This window comes from Falco peregrinus, chromosome 5 (genome assembly GCF_023634155.1).
Source record: "Falco peregrinus isolate bFalPer1 chromosome 5, bFalPer1.pri, whole genome shotgun sequence".
In the NCBI taxonomy this organism is placed as follows: domain Eukaryota; kingdom Metazoa; phylum Chordata; class Aves; order Falconiformes; family Falconidae; genus Falco; species Falco peregrinus.
Genome location: NC_073725.1, coordinates 20,915,403 through 20,933,687, shown reverse-complemented (window position 1 = coordinate 20,933,687; position 18,285 = coordinate 20,915,403). Strand labels below are relative to the sequence as shown.

The 18,285-nt window shown below is 37.9% G+C and overlaps 1 protein-coding gene across 4 annotated transcripts in view; it reads left to right on the top strand.

The window, feature by feature from the left end:
• Window positions 1-18,285, top strand: part of SEPTIN7 (septin 7) — a 61,344-nt gene that overhangs the window by 27,306 nt on the left and 15,753 nt on the right. For 2 of the 4 annotated variants that reach the window (XM_027793581.2, XM_027793580.2), the window contains exons 1-5: window positions 6,276-6,333; window positions 6,429-6,535; window positions 12,842-12,942; window positions 13,431-13,565; window positions 16,552-16,669. In XM_027793581.2, the coding sequence (XP_027649382.1) occupies window positions 6,291-6,333; window positions 6,429-6,535; window positions 12,842-12,942; window positions 13,431-13,565; window positions 16,552-16,669 (504 nt within the window). In that variant the 5' untranslated portion in view covers window positions 6,276-6,290. Of the gene's footprint in view, window positions 1-6,275; window positions 6,334-6,428; window positions 6,536-12,841; window positions 12,943-13,430; window positions 13,566-16,551; window positions 16,670-18,285 lie in introns of those variants that run through there. The other 2 variants (XM_013303127.3, XM_027793582.2) reach the window with 1 other exon arrangement.

Sequence of the window (18,285 nt, the reverse complement as noted above, 5' to 3'; positions counted from 1 at the left end):
AAAGTTGATGAGATTGTCCTACTGTATCCTGAATGCTCAAATTTTGTTGCTGTTGATGCAGTTGCTGATAGGCAAAAGTGAATTTATTGCTGGTAGATTTCCCCATTACTTTGTTTTGCTAGGATCAGCTTTGTGACTGTAACAGATGTTACTTTCATAATTTATGCTCCAAATTCATGTTGTGAAATGGTGGAGCTTTGGCTTTCTTTCCTTTTATAAACTTCTATAAAATACAAAGCTGAGCTTTTTGCAAGATTTCACATGATACCATCCTACGTGGAGCTGAAATACGTGGGAGCAGCTGTGCAGCATGATACTGCTCCTAGCCATCCTCCGGACGGGTTTAGTTTGGATTTTCTTGTCCATTTCTCGATATGTTGATTTGTATTTTGTAGAGCGCTGAACACAGGAACTAGCCTTTACAAAAGCTTCTAAAATCAGACTTAAAATTAAAAGCATCTTGTAGTCTTCATTTTTTGTGGTCATCTAAAATGACATGTCAGAGCATAATTTCCCCTTAGTGAGAGGACGATTCCATCATACCGTTCGGTATAGTTCAGGCTCTTTGATTATTCATGTAGCTTCACTTCTGTATAAAAGTAAAATCATCTGTGTTACAGTGCCATCAAAGCTGTTGCACATTTGCATAAAGCTGCAGGTGCTGTCATGCAGGTAAACTGAATTGTACAAGGATGAAAGATGAAATGCATTAATTTTTTTTGTCTTTTGACAAGCTTTTTACCCCTCTTTGAATCACTAGCATCAAACTGATGGGATTATATTTTAGGCAAGATCTGTCACAATAATCAGAATATATAAAATGGAAAAAAAATCCATGAAAAAAGGCTCACCTGCTAAAAATAAAATATGCTTTGATTTAAATAGTCTGTATATGTTAGTTGTGGAGAAGTACATAATTTTTCTTTTGAATTTTATCCCTGTGTAACAACTCTTTGGAGCTATCAGATGCACTAAAAATCTCTGCCCCCTCACATCAAAGAAGAAAAGTATTGCTGGATATCTTTGTTCTGATAAAGCAGTAAAGCCACTGCAGATTGTGTCCGTTTGTATCAAGTAACTCTTAACTGCAGGCTTCCTTCTAGAATGCAGTGGAAGCTTTTAAAATAAATTGTGCTATTTGTAGAAAACTCATTTACCCTGGGATGTTAGGTGTTGGTGGCTTGTCTCTAATAAGCTACAAGCCCCATTGGGATGAGTTACCTTCCCTTGTCCACTAGAGCTGTTGGCATTAATGCACCTTCTGAATCTGCAGTTGCTACAGTTCTCAGTTAACGGATACAGCGATGGAGACTGGGTCATCTTCTTGGTGACAAGACATGAAGCATACTTCTTCGAGCATTTTAACTGAAGTCTTGGTTTATGATGCTGTGAATTGCCAAAAGCATTTTCCTTGCAGATTCTGAGGCAGTCTTGTAGTCCCACCTGGAGTCTGGGAAAGGAACTTGAAATGCCTAAGTACAGATAGCATGTGTGGTCACATTCCCAGCGGTGCAGTTGATTGTCACAGGGTGTAAGCATGAAATACTGTTTGACTGGTAGATAGCCAAGTAATTGTTAGTGAAGAATAGAGGAACTTCAGGTGACTTCTGCATGAGTAAATTCTTTCGTATTTAATGAAGAGGTAGGAAATAGAATGTGCAGAGCACACTGACACTGTTCAGTATCAGTTAGTGATCTTGATCACTTGACATATTTAATGAACTCTCGTATGGGGTCATAAATCTAAGAATGTAAGTAATATTTTTAAGTTCAGGGCCTGGATTTTAGAAAACAAGATCCTAAAAACACGGTAGAAAACTGATCCTGGATTTTCAGAGTGATGTGGTAGCTAGAAGACGTAGTGTGGTGTATTATCAAGTGATGTAATATATGAATGAGAAAATAGCAGTCTCCAAAAAGAGTTAAATATCAGATTGGAAACTGAGTTGGAGTGGACTGCTTGTACATTTCTGTTGTAGGTGTTTGCGTAAGAATGGTTGAGGCTCAAAAGTTGGAGTAGGTTGGAAATGTACCACTTTCTCAATGTGTCACAACAGTGAATGGTGAAAAAAGCAGTATCATTAAGGTTTAAGGATAACAGTTAATGTCTATTATCACAGGGAGGAGATGCTTGCAATTTAAGTTTCTTTGCAGTAATAAAGTTGTAATGAGCTGATGGTGGATAGAAGTTGAAGTGAAAGAAAACCCCATATACTGAACACTTGCAATTTAGCTGCGAATAGATTTTTCTAACTGATTATCACAGATCAGGATTTCTGGTTCCTTTACAGAGAGTGGTTTGGAAATGAAGGTGAAAGATTTATGTAGCTCGGTTGAGAACAACCCGAGTTACTTTATTTTTCACTTCTGGAGCACTGCTTTCCCCCCAGTCCCATAGATTGCGTTTCATTGTTCCGTTTTTTGAAATTGTTAATTGTCCATACTTATCTGCACTAATATTATTCTGGAGACTATTTACCGTGGTTGTTGTTAGTCTGTTCTGACCCCAAAAAACTATGTTCAAGATAAAACCCAAAAAGCTGAATGTGTTGAATGTGTTGGTGTGGGGTTTTTTTCTTTCTTTCTTTCTTTCTTTCTTTCCCTTCTCATGTTACAGCTGGTCTCATCTGTGTGGAGAAAAAGGGAAGTACCTGATCAGTGTTTTGTTCACAGAAGAAGAAATTATGCTATCCAAGGTTAATTTTAAGTGATATGCGTTGGGCCATCTGTATAAAGATGCTAATTTTTGACAGGTTAACACAAGTGTAAAAGAAAAGCTCCAATATTTGTACAGCCATTTAGAAATTCATAGGCTTGAGAAGAGTTGGAACTTCTGCTAGTCCTGTAAGGGCTGACAAAAAATTCTGTGCTTTGCAAGACTGACAGGAGTGTGTTAGTAAAGTACATGCTTATTTCTACCAGGAGTGGCCAGCTCCATTATTTTAATGTGATTACAGAGGGAAAATAGCTTGAGAAAACGTTGAAATTTTGAAACACTAATTTTCTGATAAACATGAGACACAAAATAATGAAGAAAAAGAACAGTGTAATTGTCCAGAAGAACCTGAAGCATATATGAAACATTAAGTGGGAGAGTGAGGGCAAGGTAAAAGCAGTAGCTGGATATCAAAAAAGATTAAACTCTTGGATTCAGGGTTACCCTGCAAAGTTAAAGCGTTTTTTAATTTTCTTTTGGAAACAAAACATTTCATGCTGAAAACAGAAGACACAAGGTATTTCTAAAAATTACTCTGTTAGGCAGTTAGATCCAACTGCATCATGGCACATTGAATGATTGGAAGTTATTACTGCTGAAATGGTTCTATTACATTGTATTCTTATGCCACTTTTATGTAACGGTGAGAGGGCAAAATCCCATCAGAAATGCTTAATGAGTGTGGGAAGATGCATTTTATATGGATGTTTGGGTGGGGTTTTTTTATGTTAAGGCAAAGTAAATTCCACTTGTTTTCCCTGTTCTCTTGTGTTTTGTTTTGCTGTATTCATAGTCCATTGCATCCTTGAAAGCTGCATTCCCGGCCTTTCCAGTAGGGAATCCTTTCAGGTGAATTTGGGTGGAGCAAGGTTCTACATGGGAAGAGCAGAGGGTTTTGTTTGGGGGTGTGTGTTTAGGTTTTTTTCTTACCATACTGTTAGCTAAGGTCAGAATATTTTATTGTGTCCAAAAAGGCTGCTAGAACTGTTCAAATACACTTGGTTTCTTTTAATTTTGCTTCCCTTGTAGTCAGCAGAGACATTCCTGTTTTATTACAGTGGAAGCAGCATGACTCCCCATAGTACAACATTGAATGTTTCGGTACAGGTTTTACCTACAGTTTCAGTGTAACTGTTTTATTTGATATTATAGCCTTTTACTACCATTATAGGTGTTGACTGTTACATGGTCTAAGGCACAACTGCATCCAGGATTGGTGTATTGATGCAAACTCTTACATGTGATACCGCAATCACTGGTAGCATTTTAGCAGTTCAAACTGTTAAAAATCAATACTGGCTGATGAAAGTTGCTGACTTTAGTGTTATCTAGGGGTATGTAAGAGGCTGGGCACCTTTGGGAACAAGGTGTTGCATAAATACCCTTAGCATACTTGTCTTTTTCACTAATTTCAGCTCAAAACTGCCTTCCCATCCTTGCTGCTGTAAGGGAGGGGGAAACAAACCTCAAACCTCTCAGGGTGTAATGCTTCAGCAGTTCAGGAACTACTTGGTATGGAGTGCCACAGCTGCAGGAACCATCTAGGGCAAGCTGCTGGTTTTCCATCACATTCTTTCAAAGCTGAAAATCTTATTTCCATATGTTGAATTTCAATGGCAACTTGACAAGCACTGTGATTTTTCAGGAGAAGTGGTTATTCAGAGTGTTTTCCACTTCAAATTCTGTAGCACATCCAGACCAGCAATAACCCTAATAGAAGGGAGGAGAAGGGATAACCCTTTTTTGTATATTGAATTAGAATCTGACACACAAATCTTTCTTCAATAGTGCAGTAGAGAGCCTTTTCCAAGATTATGTTCACCTAAAGAAGTGATGTTTGCTGAAAGGCTATGAATTGTACTTTGCAAAATTGGACCCCTCCTTTCAAGGCATCCCGTAGATGGATGAAACGCTATTCCGTTTAACTGGAATGATATGTGCATCTTGGGCAGAGTTGTGAGATGGAGGTTAAACTTGAAACTAGCTGCCGCTATGAGGCTGGAAAGCTGTGAAGCTTCTTTCTGCTGCAGACTTGGTAGGGACCCTAAAGGTCTTGCAAGCGCAGATGATGTGTCCCCCTTACAGTGCCTAGAAGTGTCTGGTTGTATTTACCACATAGTTCTGAAAGGTCTAGTGCAGCAGACCACAGAAATAGTCAAAACCTGCGGTGGTGGTGATGAAATGCTTGTCAGCAAGCCTGTCCCCTCTGGCTCACAGGTAGTTGTTGTGTTTGGGTTAGTGTTCCCAGCACCGCTATTATGGGGTTATAACTTGAGCATCTCCTTGTTCTTTGGCTGCTGTAGCCAGAGCCTGCTTGCAGCAGGGGCCAGCTCATCTGTTGGACAGGGTGGGGTTTGAAGAACAAGCGCTACTAATAACTTAGCCAGCCTGCAGGAGCTCTGGTTGCAATGTTTCATCAGCTGCTAATCCGTTTACAGTATAGCTAATCAGATTGCTCTGTTCCGTGCTGCAGAGACCTTGTGCTGTGCCATTGTAATTGAGATGGCTGATGTGTATAAGCTAGCTTGTGTATGAAATCGAGCTGGCTATTACAGGCAAGACAAGGTCTTGTCTGCTGAGGTTTGTAACTGCTTTGTTTTGTAGCTCTCTACTACTTGCATTAACTCAGGACACTTCAGTTTTGAAGCTTTCTGAGTTTAGTCTTTAAATCAACCATTATTTGTTGGGAATGGAGGGATTAGCAGGTTAGGCTTTTTCTTTTCAAAGTGCGAGGGCAGTGCAGCTCATTCTACTCCCTTAGTGAAACTATATAGTTTGCACCCAAATTTGTTAGCTTAAGAGCAAATTCCTGCATGACTGTTTAGGTCAATGACTACCAGCACTGCATATGAAAACTTAAACAGAAAACATCATTTTCATATGCTTATTTTCCTTGGTTCTTGTTGCCAGTGTGAATTGCTGTGTTGAAGTAGATTCTTTACAGTAGAAAAATAAGCAACTTTTTTTTTTAAATACTGTAATAAGTAGTTGATCTGAAATTCTTGCTCCTGTCTCTGTAGAGATGTAAATGGGGGGTAAGCTTTGCTGTGGGGACTTGTAACTGTATTTGCTTGGATTGTTGTGGCAGTAGTGCCTCCAGATTCTTTAGCAAGGCTGGTTTATTATTGCTGATGAACAAATTGGTTTTGTTTGTTGGTTTGTTTTTTAATCTCCCTCCCCTGCCCCAACAACAGAATTCCCAGGCAAACCACAGTTCTGAAACTTCATTTTAGCTCTTGTAGCTTTAGTAGTGAGACTGAATTAATTTTCACTTTTTTCCCCCACCCCCGGCCTCACCCCCTTTCTTTTTTCCCCTCCTTGATGATAAGACTCTCAAATAATACTTGAAATAAAGGAGATATTGTGACACCAAAGCAGGCTAAGCTAGGAAGTTATACCAGGAAGATAGCTTGTTTATAAAATTTAACGTGGGGTGATATCATCTTTGTGTTGTAACAGGAGCAATGGAGAAGAGCTAAATGCACTCAATCCTTAATGTGATCAGAAAAATGAACATCTATAGAATCCAACAGTGACAGTTGGATTTGCATGGTTTTCCTTGAAATTCAAAAACATGACAGGTTCTCAAAGCCTTAGAGCGGAGTGCATGTTTTCAGGTACTACATTTGAAAAGTATTTGAAATATAGATCTAAATGTTTATACCTGCTGTGATACTCCTGGTTTTACTGACACTGTTTTGTTTTCTTCCAGGTGAATCTGGACTGGGAAAATCAACATTAATCAACTCATTATTCTTAACAGAATTGTATTCCCCAGAGTATCCAGGTCCTTCACACAGAATTAAAAAGACTGTACAGGTATGTCTGGGAAAAAACTGCACCTTGAATGAAGTAACTTACAATCTAGTAATGCAAGGTGATCCAGTTGTCACATAAGCACCTGTATTTCCAGTAAGTTTAGCAGTTATGTGAAGCACCAAGAAAGGCTCAATGTGTCTTTCAGTGTACCTTAGCAATACAAAACTTCCAGGTTCTGAAACTGGTAGTCTGTTGAAGTGTGGGAACCTTGAAGTCAAGTACTTTGCATGCTGCCTGTATTTTAGAAACCTTATATGGCTGCAGTTCTCTTTGGAAATGGGATGTTTTATTATCAGTAAAAATACTGAGTGTATCTGTAGAAATATACAGATGTGCACTAACCCCCTTGACTGCTTAAGGCAGGCATTTAGAAACTGTGTTAAAAGATTTGACGTAAGTGTAAGGACATAAGGTATGAAAGTATCCACCAGTCTTCTGCAGCCTGTATCCTTTGTCGTGCATTTTCTAATTATAAGTTGTTATTCTGAAACCTGTCAGGGGCTAGGGTGAACCTGGCTGACTTTTAAGTACTAGACTCCGTGCTTAGGCAAAAAAGATGTTCCTGCAAGTACATGATACAACAGAATTATTTAGTCAGGCTGGAAAACTGAAGTTGATCCATTCATTTTGTGTAATAATTTGCTACTGATCAGTTATATGTTTCTCTCAAGAAAAGGAGCATGCTTTTTGTATTATTAAAAATGTTATTAGGAAAAAAGAAATTTCCTAATAGGAAACACCTTCCACACCTAATAGGAAGAAATAAATAAATAATGTTGTGGGTAGCATAGGAAATAATTATATTTCAGTGGGCTGTTTTCTGCCTCCACAGCTGAGCAGCTGAATAAGGATGCATAAGCTCTGTTCATCTCTGCTGATGCACGTTAGACACTTGTTTAAGATTTTCATGAATATAGCTTGTAATAATCTAACTTTGTACAGATGAGGACCGGGGGTGCTCAGCATTGCTTCTGTTGTCCAGCCCAATTCTTCCAGCTGCAAAATGACAGCCTCAGACCACCTCAGCTGTGGCTGAAGTGATTTTGCAATTACAGAGTGGTCATAAGCGTTGTGTTGAGTTAGGAGGGTATGCGAGGTGCTAAACAGAAGCTGTAAAATCAAATGTTTTATTCAATGAAATCAAATAACTGCTCCAGTGCTATGATCCACTGACCTTACTGGTTTGTGGGGCTTTTGGTTTGTGTTTTTTAGAGGGGTTTAGGGTAAGGCTTTTTTAATCTAATCTCAAAACATTGAATAATTACCATTGGGCCAGGAAAACGTTATGCTCATACTAAGAAGGTTAAATGATGTTGCTTGTCAGCTCAGCATCAATCTTGAATACTAATACAAAATGCATTTGCTGTGGAATATCAATCCTTTAATTTGGAAGAAAGCTTTTGAACATTCTGAGCTTATTTCTCTAAGCTTTGGTCATGTCTATTAAGCTGTTTTATTGGTTTAATATAAAAGCATAGCAACTCTGACAAAATGACTTAAAACTTGCTAGCAGGGGCATTGGACCGTTATTTGAATTAGAAAGGTGGAATTTATGTACCTGTTTCAAAGAGATGTTAAGTGGGATGGAAAAGGTGTGCAAATAGTTAAGCTCTGGTATAATATGAATAATATGAAATAATCAGTGCCTGTTGGAAAACTAGGTAGGAGGATGACCTGTTTTTTATTGGAAGAGAGATGTAGTGTGATTCCATTCATTACTGTTCATTATACATTGGTTTAGCGGAAGCTAAACTAATTCAGGTTATGTTCATTGAATTATAGTTTAAATAACTTAATGATGTGTTGGATTCCCTGTCATTGGAAGACTTAATTTTATTTTTTAGATTGGGAAAAGTGGGAAGAATTTACATACAGACTAACAAAAACAATAACAAGACATCTTTCAAAGATAACTCAGTGCTGCCCTGTCTAAAGGTGGATCAGTGTAAGAAAAATTGAACTAAAACTGTGCACATAGCTTCTGGAATCAGAGTTAACTACTTTCATCTGTTAGGTGGCAAGGTTAGATGATCTGTTCATGCTGACCTTTTGAATTCTTCAGAGGTGATTTGATTTTTATTGATCTACTGGTTGAAGACAACCCCCATATTTTTTGTTAAGCTTCACTTAATTTTTTTTTCTTTTTTTCTTTTTAAGGTGTAGGGTAGGGGGTCAGGGCTTGAACAGAGCCCTGGCTGAAAAGCCATTGCATTTTTTCCTACATCCACTGTGTGGGCTAAAGCCTGAGGGTGGACAAGAGCTAGCCAAAACTACTTTCAGTACTGGGGTCTGTCATGACTCAGAAAATAATATGATTTGAATAAAATACATTTCAAGACCACCTTCCACTAAGAAATTACTGCTTACTCTTATCTGAGGGGTTTTTTGTTTGTGTATACTTGTAGTGCAATGTTGCTTTGCTTTCAGTTACTTGTGCTGAATGAAAAATCGGTAAGCATGGCATTTTAAGAAGGAAACTGAAACTGTCTTATTTAATTGTCAGTGTCTAAGTGAGGATAAAACTGTTTCCCCCTACAACCTTGAAAATCTAGTGGGTTTAATAAAAACATAAAATGTGTATGTTGTGGAGGTGATTCCAGTCAAGCATTAAATCAAAGAACCAACAGTGGGAGCTGCTATTTGGATCCACATGGGATTTGTACTCTTTGCCAGTGTAAATCTGTCTAAGCTGAGGATGCCAAAGGTTTTGTAGAGTAGAGATGAGACAAGCCACCAGAGCATTCTAAAGTCTTGGTGGTGGTAATCACCTGTTTCTATGTGGTGAGAATAACTTACTGATCAGAAACTGTGTAAGATCTCGCATAGATAAATACAAACTGGTTTGGGCTTGAAAACAATTGCAGTTTCAAGTTGTTTTGTGAGGCAGGTCCTTTGTATTAATTTAATGGAAAACAGAAAAACGGTTAGTAGTAAGTGATTTGATGTCAGATGAATTTAAAGGAAACTTCTTCAGAAATGATGGGGTATGAAATATATTTTCTCTGAACATTATTTGACTATCTTAGAGTATGGTAAGAGCTTGTTTAATCCATTAGAAGTAGTCAAGCTGTAACAAGCATCATGTTGTGAATGCTGTGTTGTAACTGCCAAGGAGATCAGTGTGACCCAGTTGACTGGAGTGCATGGGAAAATGGCTGTTTGGAGGAGACTTTTATTAAAACGTTTTAAATTCCAGGACTCGAACTAATGTTTTCTATTAATCCCTTGGGAATACTTGTAAATCAGATGATAGGATGCAGTTGGATTCTTAACTATGAATGACACTATTTTACAGTAATTTTTCTGGATCTTTTCCAGATGTTGCTGCCTTCTGTGCCTTTGACCATGTATGGACACATCTATTTAGGCTAGAAAAATGCAACTTTACAGAGGCCTTACGGCAGGTTCTTCACCTACTATCTCTTACCAATAGTCTCTACCACTTACAATATACGGTGGATATCATCTGATTGTCCACAACACAAGCATAGGATATTTAATTTGATCAACTAATGTTTCTTGTTCCGTAGGATTTTGAAAACCCTGCTCTGATAGCAAGATACTTACATGAATTTATGGAAAGTAAGAATAAATTTAAATCCTCACCACCCAGTAAGGTATTAGCACTGTCTGCAGAGATTCAGTTACTGCAGGCAAAAGTTACTGCACCTTTGTCAGAAGGTGGCTTCACAAATTCGCCACATTTAAATTTTACAAGCATACAGAATCAGGAAAAATGTTTGGCGTGGCATTTCTGAGTATCTCCCGACCTTCCTTTTCCTTTGTTATAAACACATGCTCAAGATAATGGTTTATTAATTGCTGCTTTTGTAAAAGCATTCCACTGTGAGTACTTAATAATTTAAAGATTCTCCTTGGGAATTTTTGTGCTGGAGAATAAAGCTGATACCTTGTAAGCACTTGGCAAGAGTACAGCTCGTAACATTACCATCTCTAATATTTTGAAAGCGTTAGGAGTTTCTTAACACTTGCAAAGAGCTCAGTTATAGGAGGGCATTGTAGTTACTATATGCAAGAAAGCAAAAAGAATACAAGGCATCAGAAGTTAATCTGTGTGCTAAAACTTGACAGTAGTAAACTCTTGGCTGAGTAGACTGTGTGACTGGGGATTACTGTCGTGCGTTGTGGCATTCAATAAAATTTCTCTGTAGAACCCTTGAGGGGTAAAAAATTACATTCATCACAATTAAGTTTTTAAAGCACTGCATGTATTCCTAGGTTCTCAAGGTTTTGGACTGGATGCTTTCAGAAAGATAGGAGTTACACAGTTAATGAAAAGGCAGCCTGGTGGTGTCTCAGGCTGTGTGTGTACTGGGGCTTTTTTTTTTCTTTTTCTTTTTTTTTTTTTTTTTTAAACCTTCCTAACCTTTGCAGTAAGCCTGCTCAAGTAGGGGTTTGAATTGGGTGGCCTGGAAGTCCACCCCAACCCCAGGCCACCCCAACCTGGATTCTTGTGAGACTAGCATCTAGGTAAACCAGTGTTGGGGCTGGGGACTCTTTGTTTTATGAAGCTGCTTTACTGATTTTGTATTTGTGTTTTTGTTATGTGAAGAACCAGCTCGTGACAATTGCATGCTCTGGACAGCGATAGTGTAGCTGAGTTAGGTTTTTGACACCTAGCAGTAAAAAGGATTGATCTGGCTCAGATAGGATCCCCAGTGCTGAGCAGATAAAAATAATATCCTGCATACTCGGAGATTAAATGTGGAGCTTTCTTTGCAGTTAGTTACTGCTTTCTGTGGTTTTGTGTATTCTTTTCCTGAATTGGAATCAGTGTTTTGCTTGTGCAAGAGGTATTTAGTTTGACTTTGTGTAGAGTGTTAATTTATCTTGTAGATTGACATTGCATCACGTAACCAGTGATTGCAAAGTGTTTGTAACAATGTTCAGGTGTGGCTGTGAGAGTGTCTGTTTCACCTATATAACTAGGGATGTGCAAGTGCTTGAGCTGCGTTGATACAATCTCAGATCTTGAGCTGGTCAAGAGACCATCCAGATAGGATTTACTTTCAGAGTAGAAACTTTGATAACTCTTCACTGAATGTTCTTGTGGGTGTTCGCCTGGTTATATTTAACTTTCTTTTTTCCCTCCAGTTAGGGTTCAGGAGACTTAAGAAATGTTGAGCAATGTGCAACCAGGTGGCATCAACGTCTGCCAACTCGTGTGTGGCTCTGAATAAATGGCTTCCGTTGTTCATTTCTTGAATCCATATCTTGAAAACAGCATCACTAGTGATTTAATAGATATTGTCTTAATATCAGGGGAAAACTGTTTAAATGTGTGAGCAGTTGGCAAGAGCCAACGTGCTCACGTGAGTTTGTAATTTGTAATTTCTTGCTACTGTGGATCACACTGATACGACAGTGCTGTACAGCACTTTCTTAAGCAGATACGCTTGACGTTGGCATTGCCAATAATTAAGGAGGTATTGGCAGAAAGAAAGGGGTAGCAGTCAGTTTGCTGTTCAGCCTAAGTTGTCTGTGTCATGTTATCAAACAGATTAAACACGTCATGCTCACTGCAAGCTGACTGAGCTGTGCTGCCGATGGGTGGTCACAACTTGAGGCACGCATTCCCACGCCCAGATCTCACATCGTGCCTTGTGCTGATGCAGTTGCCTTCTGAGCCAGGTTTCCATCAGTGACCTGAGCTAACAGGAACAAATCCATTATGGTCACATGAGGTCTAGCTCAGCAGATTGCAGCTAGATTATATTACTTTCCAATATCAATCTGTTTGTAACAGGAAACCATCACTTTCTATGATTCCTTTCCCAAGCATTATACTAGCTGAAGAATAAATGTATTCTTAAAAACACATTAACAGGACTAGAAATGTAGTATCTAAGATGCTTGGGGGGAGGTTTAGTTTTGAAAATTGTCATTTTCTTTGAAGTGACAAAGTTTACTCCAAAGTGTAATGCCTGCTGTATCAGAATGTCTGGATATCTCAGAATGTAAGTATTTTTAATATATATATTTTTATTTTTTATATTGGCATTAGTATTGTTGGTTAGGGTTTCTCCTGTTGACAGGAGTTAAGATATTAAGGTATCCTATTTACTTAGATGGGTTCTTTTATCACTTTATTTAAATTATGACTCTTCTCTTTAATGATTTTCAATTTATAGAGACTTTATAAGCAAAACATGGATGCAGTATTCGTCTGAAACAGAAAAGTTAGTAATTCTTTGTAAGAGGACTTATTCATGGATTGCTTTTCCCGGTGTTTATGATGAGTGACAAAATTGCTAAAAATTTAATCTTGCCTTATTCATTTTTCAGGTTGAGCAGTCAAAAGTTTTAATCAAGGAGGGTGGTGTTCAGTTACTACTTACAATAGTTGACACACCAGGATTTGGCGATGCTGTGGATAATAGTAATTGGTAAGACATTCTTTCAGTTAGCTTAAAACCTTAACTACTGTAGTTCCAAGTACCTTTATAGCTCCATTGAAATGCTGTCAGCTTTTCCCTTTAAAGTAAATGGAGCATTTGGCTCTTTATCCAGTTTGTGCAGTGTGCAGAACCAACTTCTGTACTGTCACAAGATGTGACCAGTAAAGCGAATTCCTTTGGCTACTGTTCTTAAGTGTTCTATTTAATGCTATTATAATGAAGGTAATTATGTTTGAAAGGGTTTTTCAGTGAATTTACAGATTGTATCTCCAGAGCTATGTAACTTGGATGTATGTTGAGGAGCTGGTCACTTAAAATGTGCTGTGTTGGAATGTCTTAATTAAAAAAAAAAAAAAAAAAAAAAAAAAAAAAAAGGCAAGCCATGGGGAAATAGTGTACATCTATTTCTTAGCAAAGACAGACTTTTTTACGTAAATGATATAACTTACAGGTTTTTATTCATGTAACCTCTGCAGTTGGCAGCCAGTTATCGACTACATTGACAGTAAATTTGAGGACTACCTGAATGCAGAATCTCGAGTGAACAGACGTCAGATGCCAGATAATAGAGTGCAGTGTTGTTTATACTTCATTGCTCCTTCAGGACATGGGTTCGTATTAGTGTATATTGTATTTTCTTTCTCTGTCTTTTATCTTGGATAAACATCCAAATTTGGCACTCTTAGTTATATAAAGTTCCAAACAGAATTTTCTTAATGGCCTGTAGGCCATCCTTAATTTCAAAGATGAGCTTGCTTTGGCTTGTCAAACATCAGCAAGCCAGACAAGCATAAATTAGAATACGAGAAAACATGATTGCACATCAATTATCTGACAAGGAAAATAGTACTAGAACAATTAAAATTACAGAGGTGTTCGCAAGTGCCATGTATGTTTGTGATCTATATCTTTTGTTCAGATCAGGAGGAGAAACTGGTTCACACTTGAAGCAACAGGATTTTTCCTTTCCATTCTTCCTCCTTCCCTTTGACTTTAATGATAAATTGAAGATGGGAAGTTTCCTGCACGCTTTAATTCACCTGGGGTGTAATCTTTTGTCTAGTGATAATTCCAATATAGGCATTATGGTTTTTTTTTTTTCAATTATTATGCAATCTTCCACCCCTGCTTAGTTTTTAACTTGATCAGACTTCTATCTAGTGGTAGAGAGAGAGAACTGCATTTCCAGGGTGTATTAGATGCAGGTTGATTGTGTCTGAAATTGATAAGATGTTAAGCAACCATTGTCTAGCTGATCAAATTTGTCAGACTCTTAAGTTATACCTTCAAAACCAGAAGGAAGAGAAGTAGCCTATGCTACTGTATGTGTCAAAAGTAGTAAAACTTGAAGAGAGCGATGAAGGAATTTTGAGGAATATTCCTCAGGCAGTGAAAAATGCCAGCTATTATGCTCAGTTTCTGTAGCTAGTGTTGGAATGGTTCTAATCATTTTGAGCTAGACAGAGATGTTCCAAATTTGGAAAGGAGTACTGAGGGGTGGAGAAGAGTTGTTCTTCTAGACTTGCCTTAATGAAACATCTTTTGTTGTTGTTCAACATGCATGTTTGTAATGTCAGTTTTGCTCAGCATGCATGTCAATTTTTAAATGCAAACGCTTTAAATCCTTGGCATACACTGTTTTACTAGTGTACAAAATCAAAATATTATCTAAATAAAGGGAAGATGATCAGTTCTTTGTGTTAGTCAATCTTTTTTGAGCTTTTTCAAAAAAACCTTTGTCTTCCCTCCACACTTCTCTCTTACCCATTTAAAGTTTCTAAACTATTGGGAGGTGCAAATTGTAAGGAAAAATAAAGGTAATACTTCAGTTAAATTAAGTTTTGGTCACTAAATTTGTGAGGCTAAAAAGCTGGAAAAATTTGTTCCTTGCACGGGTATTTCATGTTATTCTTGTGGGGGCCTGTAAAGTTGAGCTGGGTTTGCATAATGTTTTTCAGTTACTGGAGTAAATGCTTGGAATTGTCATCTAATTAAAGGAAATTAATGAAGCACAGAAAAAATGGGTGCTGCTGTTAGCATTCATTTCTTCTTAAGATCCTGTCTTCTCTGAAGGGGCATTGCTTGCTTCCTACCTGTTTTTTGTAGTGGTGCAGTCTTCAGTCATGTTTCCAACAGCACATGCAACCCATCGAGTAATGTACTCTTTGCTTTTAATGCATGATAGTGTTTACATTGAATTAAAGCCATTTGTAGGTGTACTTACTTCATTTGTCCTTATAACTTCATACATTCACAAAAGCCTACTTTTTGCAATCTATAAAGAAGAAAATTATGCAGGTTAGGTCCTTCAATTTAACGCATCCCATTGTTTTTAGCTGGTATCCACATAAACATCTGAATCGATAAGTTAGTTGGTATGGGGGTGGTTACGGGGAGAGAGTGAAGGGGCTGGAGGAGCCTTGCAGGTAAGGGAATGGGGTGATAATGTGCAGCCTTTCTGCAACGCTAGGCTCCTCATGTAAAGGCTTCCTGCTTCAGTCTACACTGTCAGCTGAAGACCTTGAGGTGAGCCCTGTCGTCATTCTGGACGTTCTGCTTTGGCAACTGCCCGGCAGCTGGTGTTGCCCTGGGTAGCTTTTTGGAGTGAGGAGAGGGAAAGCGTATTGAGATGGATAGATAGTTAAACCAGTGCTCTTAAGTAAATAACATTAATGCACATCTAGATTAACAGAAACATGTTGAGAAGCTGAGAAATTCAGTGACAGGTAGAAATGTTAAAGTGTATATTCTTTAACACTTTATTTATTCTTTTACATATAGTTTGGAAAAGAAGCTAAATTTGAGTACCAACTGAATCTGGTTTTAATGTTCCTAATCCTAATTTCTTTTATATGAAGAGAAATAATCTTGAGTCCTTTAAATGACTCCTTTAAGCCTGACTAAACGCTGAAATTCTGAAGCATTAATGCATCACGGCCTCTGTGGCTTTACTTTATCAAGCAGGAAATATTGACCACTTTGATCCACGTCAATGGTTTTATATACCCATATGGTGGGTGGTTTAGTTTTTATGTCAGTCACCCACTTTCATAATGTTTTTATTGTTATACGTAGCGATTTACAGATTAGATATTTCTACTTCATTTGTACATAGGCCACAGAGTTTATATACTAGATTGCTAAAGACAGTAAAAACCCCAAAACCTCAGAGCCCACTTTCAGGAAGAAGCATACAAATAAACATTACTTCCAGAAACTGAAACTGCATATGTGAACAGAGCATCATTCACAACTGTAAGCTCTTACCAGCCAGGCTTTAAGTGGGACTGTCTTCCAGCTAATGACACAAGCTTTACTACCTTCATAGGAGAGTTCTTATTACTTGCTTAAATGAGTGTAATTTCAGCTAGCAGTGGTCTCATGACTTCTAGCAATATTAATTTACGACTTACCCTCTGGGCTTGCACAGTTCTGGGGGATTTCCTATAGCAGTCGCAGGTAGCCTTCTGAATTTCATTCAAGCATCTGTCGCTCACAAATCAGTGTCTTAAGGGTAGTTGTCAGGACAAATCTCAAATCATTTGTACATTCTTGTTTAATTAATATAAATTGCGAAGCTCTAATGCTGTCTTTCAGACTTAAGCCTTTGGATATAGAGTTTATGAAGCGCCTGCATGAAAAAGTGAATATCATTCCACTTATTGCCAAAGCAGACACACTTACACCTGAGGAATGCCAACAGTTTAAAAAACAGGTGAGCTGAAAGATTAATATTTACAACATGGGGTAATTTAGTAAGTAGGCCCCTATGGAAATGGTGAGATTTAACTTCTTGCATATGAAGTTTAAACCCTGAAGCAACAACTTGAGACAGCAAAGCTAAGTAATTTATATATCTAGATTTAATTATATTTCTTGGTGAAATAATCTTGTTTCTATCCTCAGGGGGAGAGGTTTCAAGTCTAGTATGTTTCTTGGCAGGTGAAATAATTCACTGCTGAGATAAAAATCAGTCAGGGAGGAAGGGAGCTTTCAAGATTTAGGTGCCAAACAGAAGTTGTGTGCTTGAAAAGATTTAAAAAAAAAAAAGCTATTTAACAGTATCACAGTAGTATTGATTGTATTGTGGTATTCACTTTTGTGTTGATGCGCTATATTTATTAAAGATGCCTCAGGTATTAGATCAGAATCAGTATGCCTGTTGCTCAGTCTTGGGCTGCGGTAATGTATTTTAAAGACGGTGATACAATGCTAACATTGATACAACTGATAAAATTTCTTTTGTAGAAAAAATTTGGTATTACTGTCTCCAAGTGGTTTATGTTTTATTTCAACTACATGAACAGAGTAGAACATTTAGGCTTTGTTGTATTGTATGAGGAGGATAAGGAGGACCCAGAAAAGGACAAGACAAGGCATGAAGTTTGTTTTATTGAACTGTGTTCAGTCCTAGCTTAGAAGAATACAGGGTCTGAAAAGAAGTTGGTATTAAGAGATGTTGTGTGCAATACTCTTGATCTAAGACTGAAAATGGAAGGACATTTTCTTCCTTGGAGGAGCTTAAGCAAGGTGCTGTAGTCCTGAAGTCTGTTTTGGTTGCATTTTAGGAGGCCTTTTTATGTAAAGAAGGGAGAAAATGGTAGAACGCAGAATATTTCTTAATATATAAGCAGCTTTATCAGTGAGTTGGTGTTAAATAGGGGAGACTTTCCCAAATGAAAATAAGTCCTTATGTGAATTGGGAACTTACATTCTTATAAGAGTGCAAACCCATGAACCAGAAATATTCCCCAAGGCTCTGCAGTGTAGCTGTTGGCTTAATGGTCTAATACTTTTCCGTTTTAAAATTCTGGAAAACTAATCAGCTTGTTTTTGAAAATAGCCTTCAGGCAAATCAAGCACCAAAACAGCACAGTCTCATTTTTGATGACGCTGTCAGTTATTCTTAAGTTTTCATTATTGCTTGCAAATACTTTTCAACACAGCTAACTGCTAGAGTCAGTCCATCAGTCACAAGCTCTATTAAAATGGGCAGGTGATTCTGCTTGAAGCAACTGATGCTCAGGTGAGCTAGAAATGGAAAAGAATAGGAGTGACAGCAGTAGCTATTGTGAGAACTCCAAGGGCTGAAGCATGTCTGCAGTTATCTATTCAAATTTTTTTTTTAAGGGACTCAGTTACACAACTAGCTAGAGAATTTAAGCTGTATTGTATTAGGTTTTCTGTGTGCAGGTAGAATTCCCATTAGTGTAAATGTCTGCTTGCCCTGCTGCAGGAAACTGATGTTCATTTTTGCTGTATTGATGGATAGTGTTCTGTTAGCTGTGGGGCTCTGGCTCTGATCCTGTCTTCTCCTGGTTAAGGAGAGGT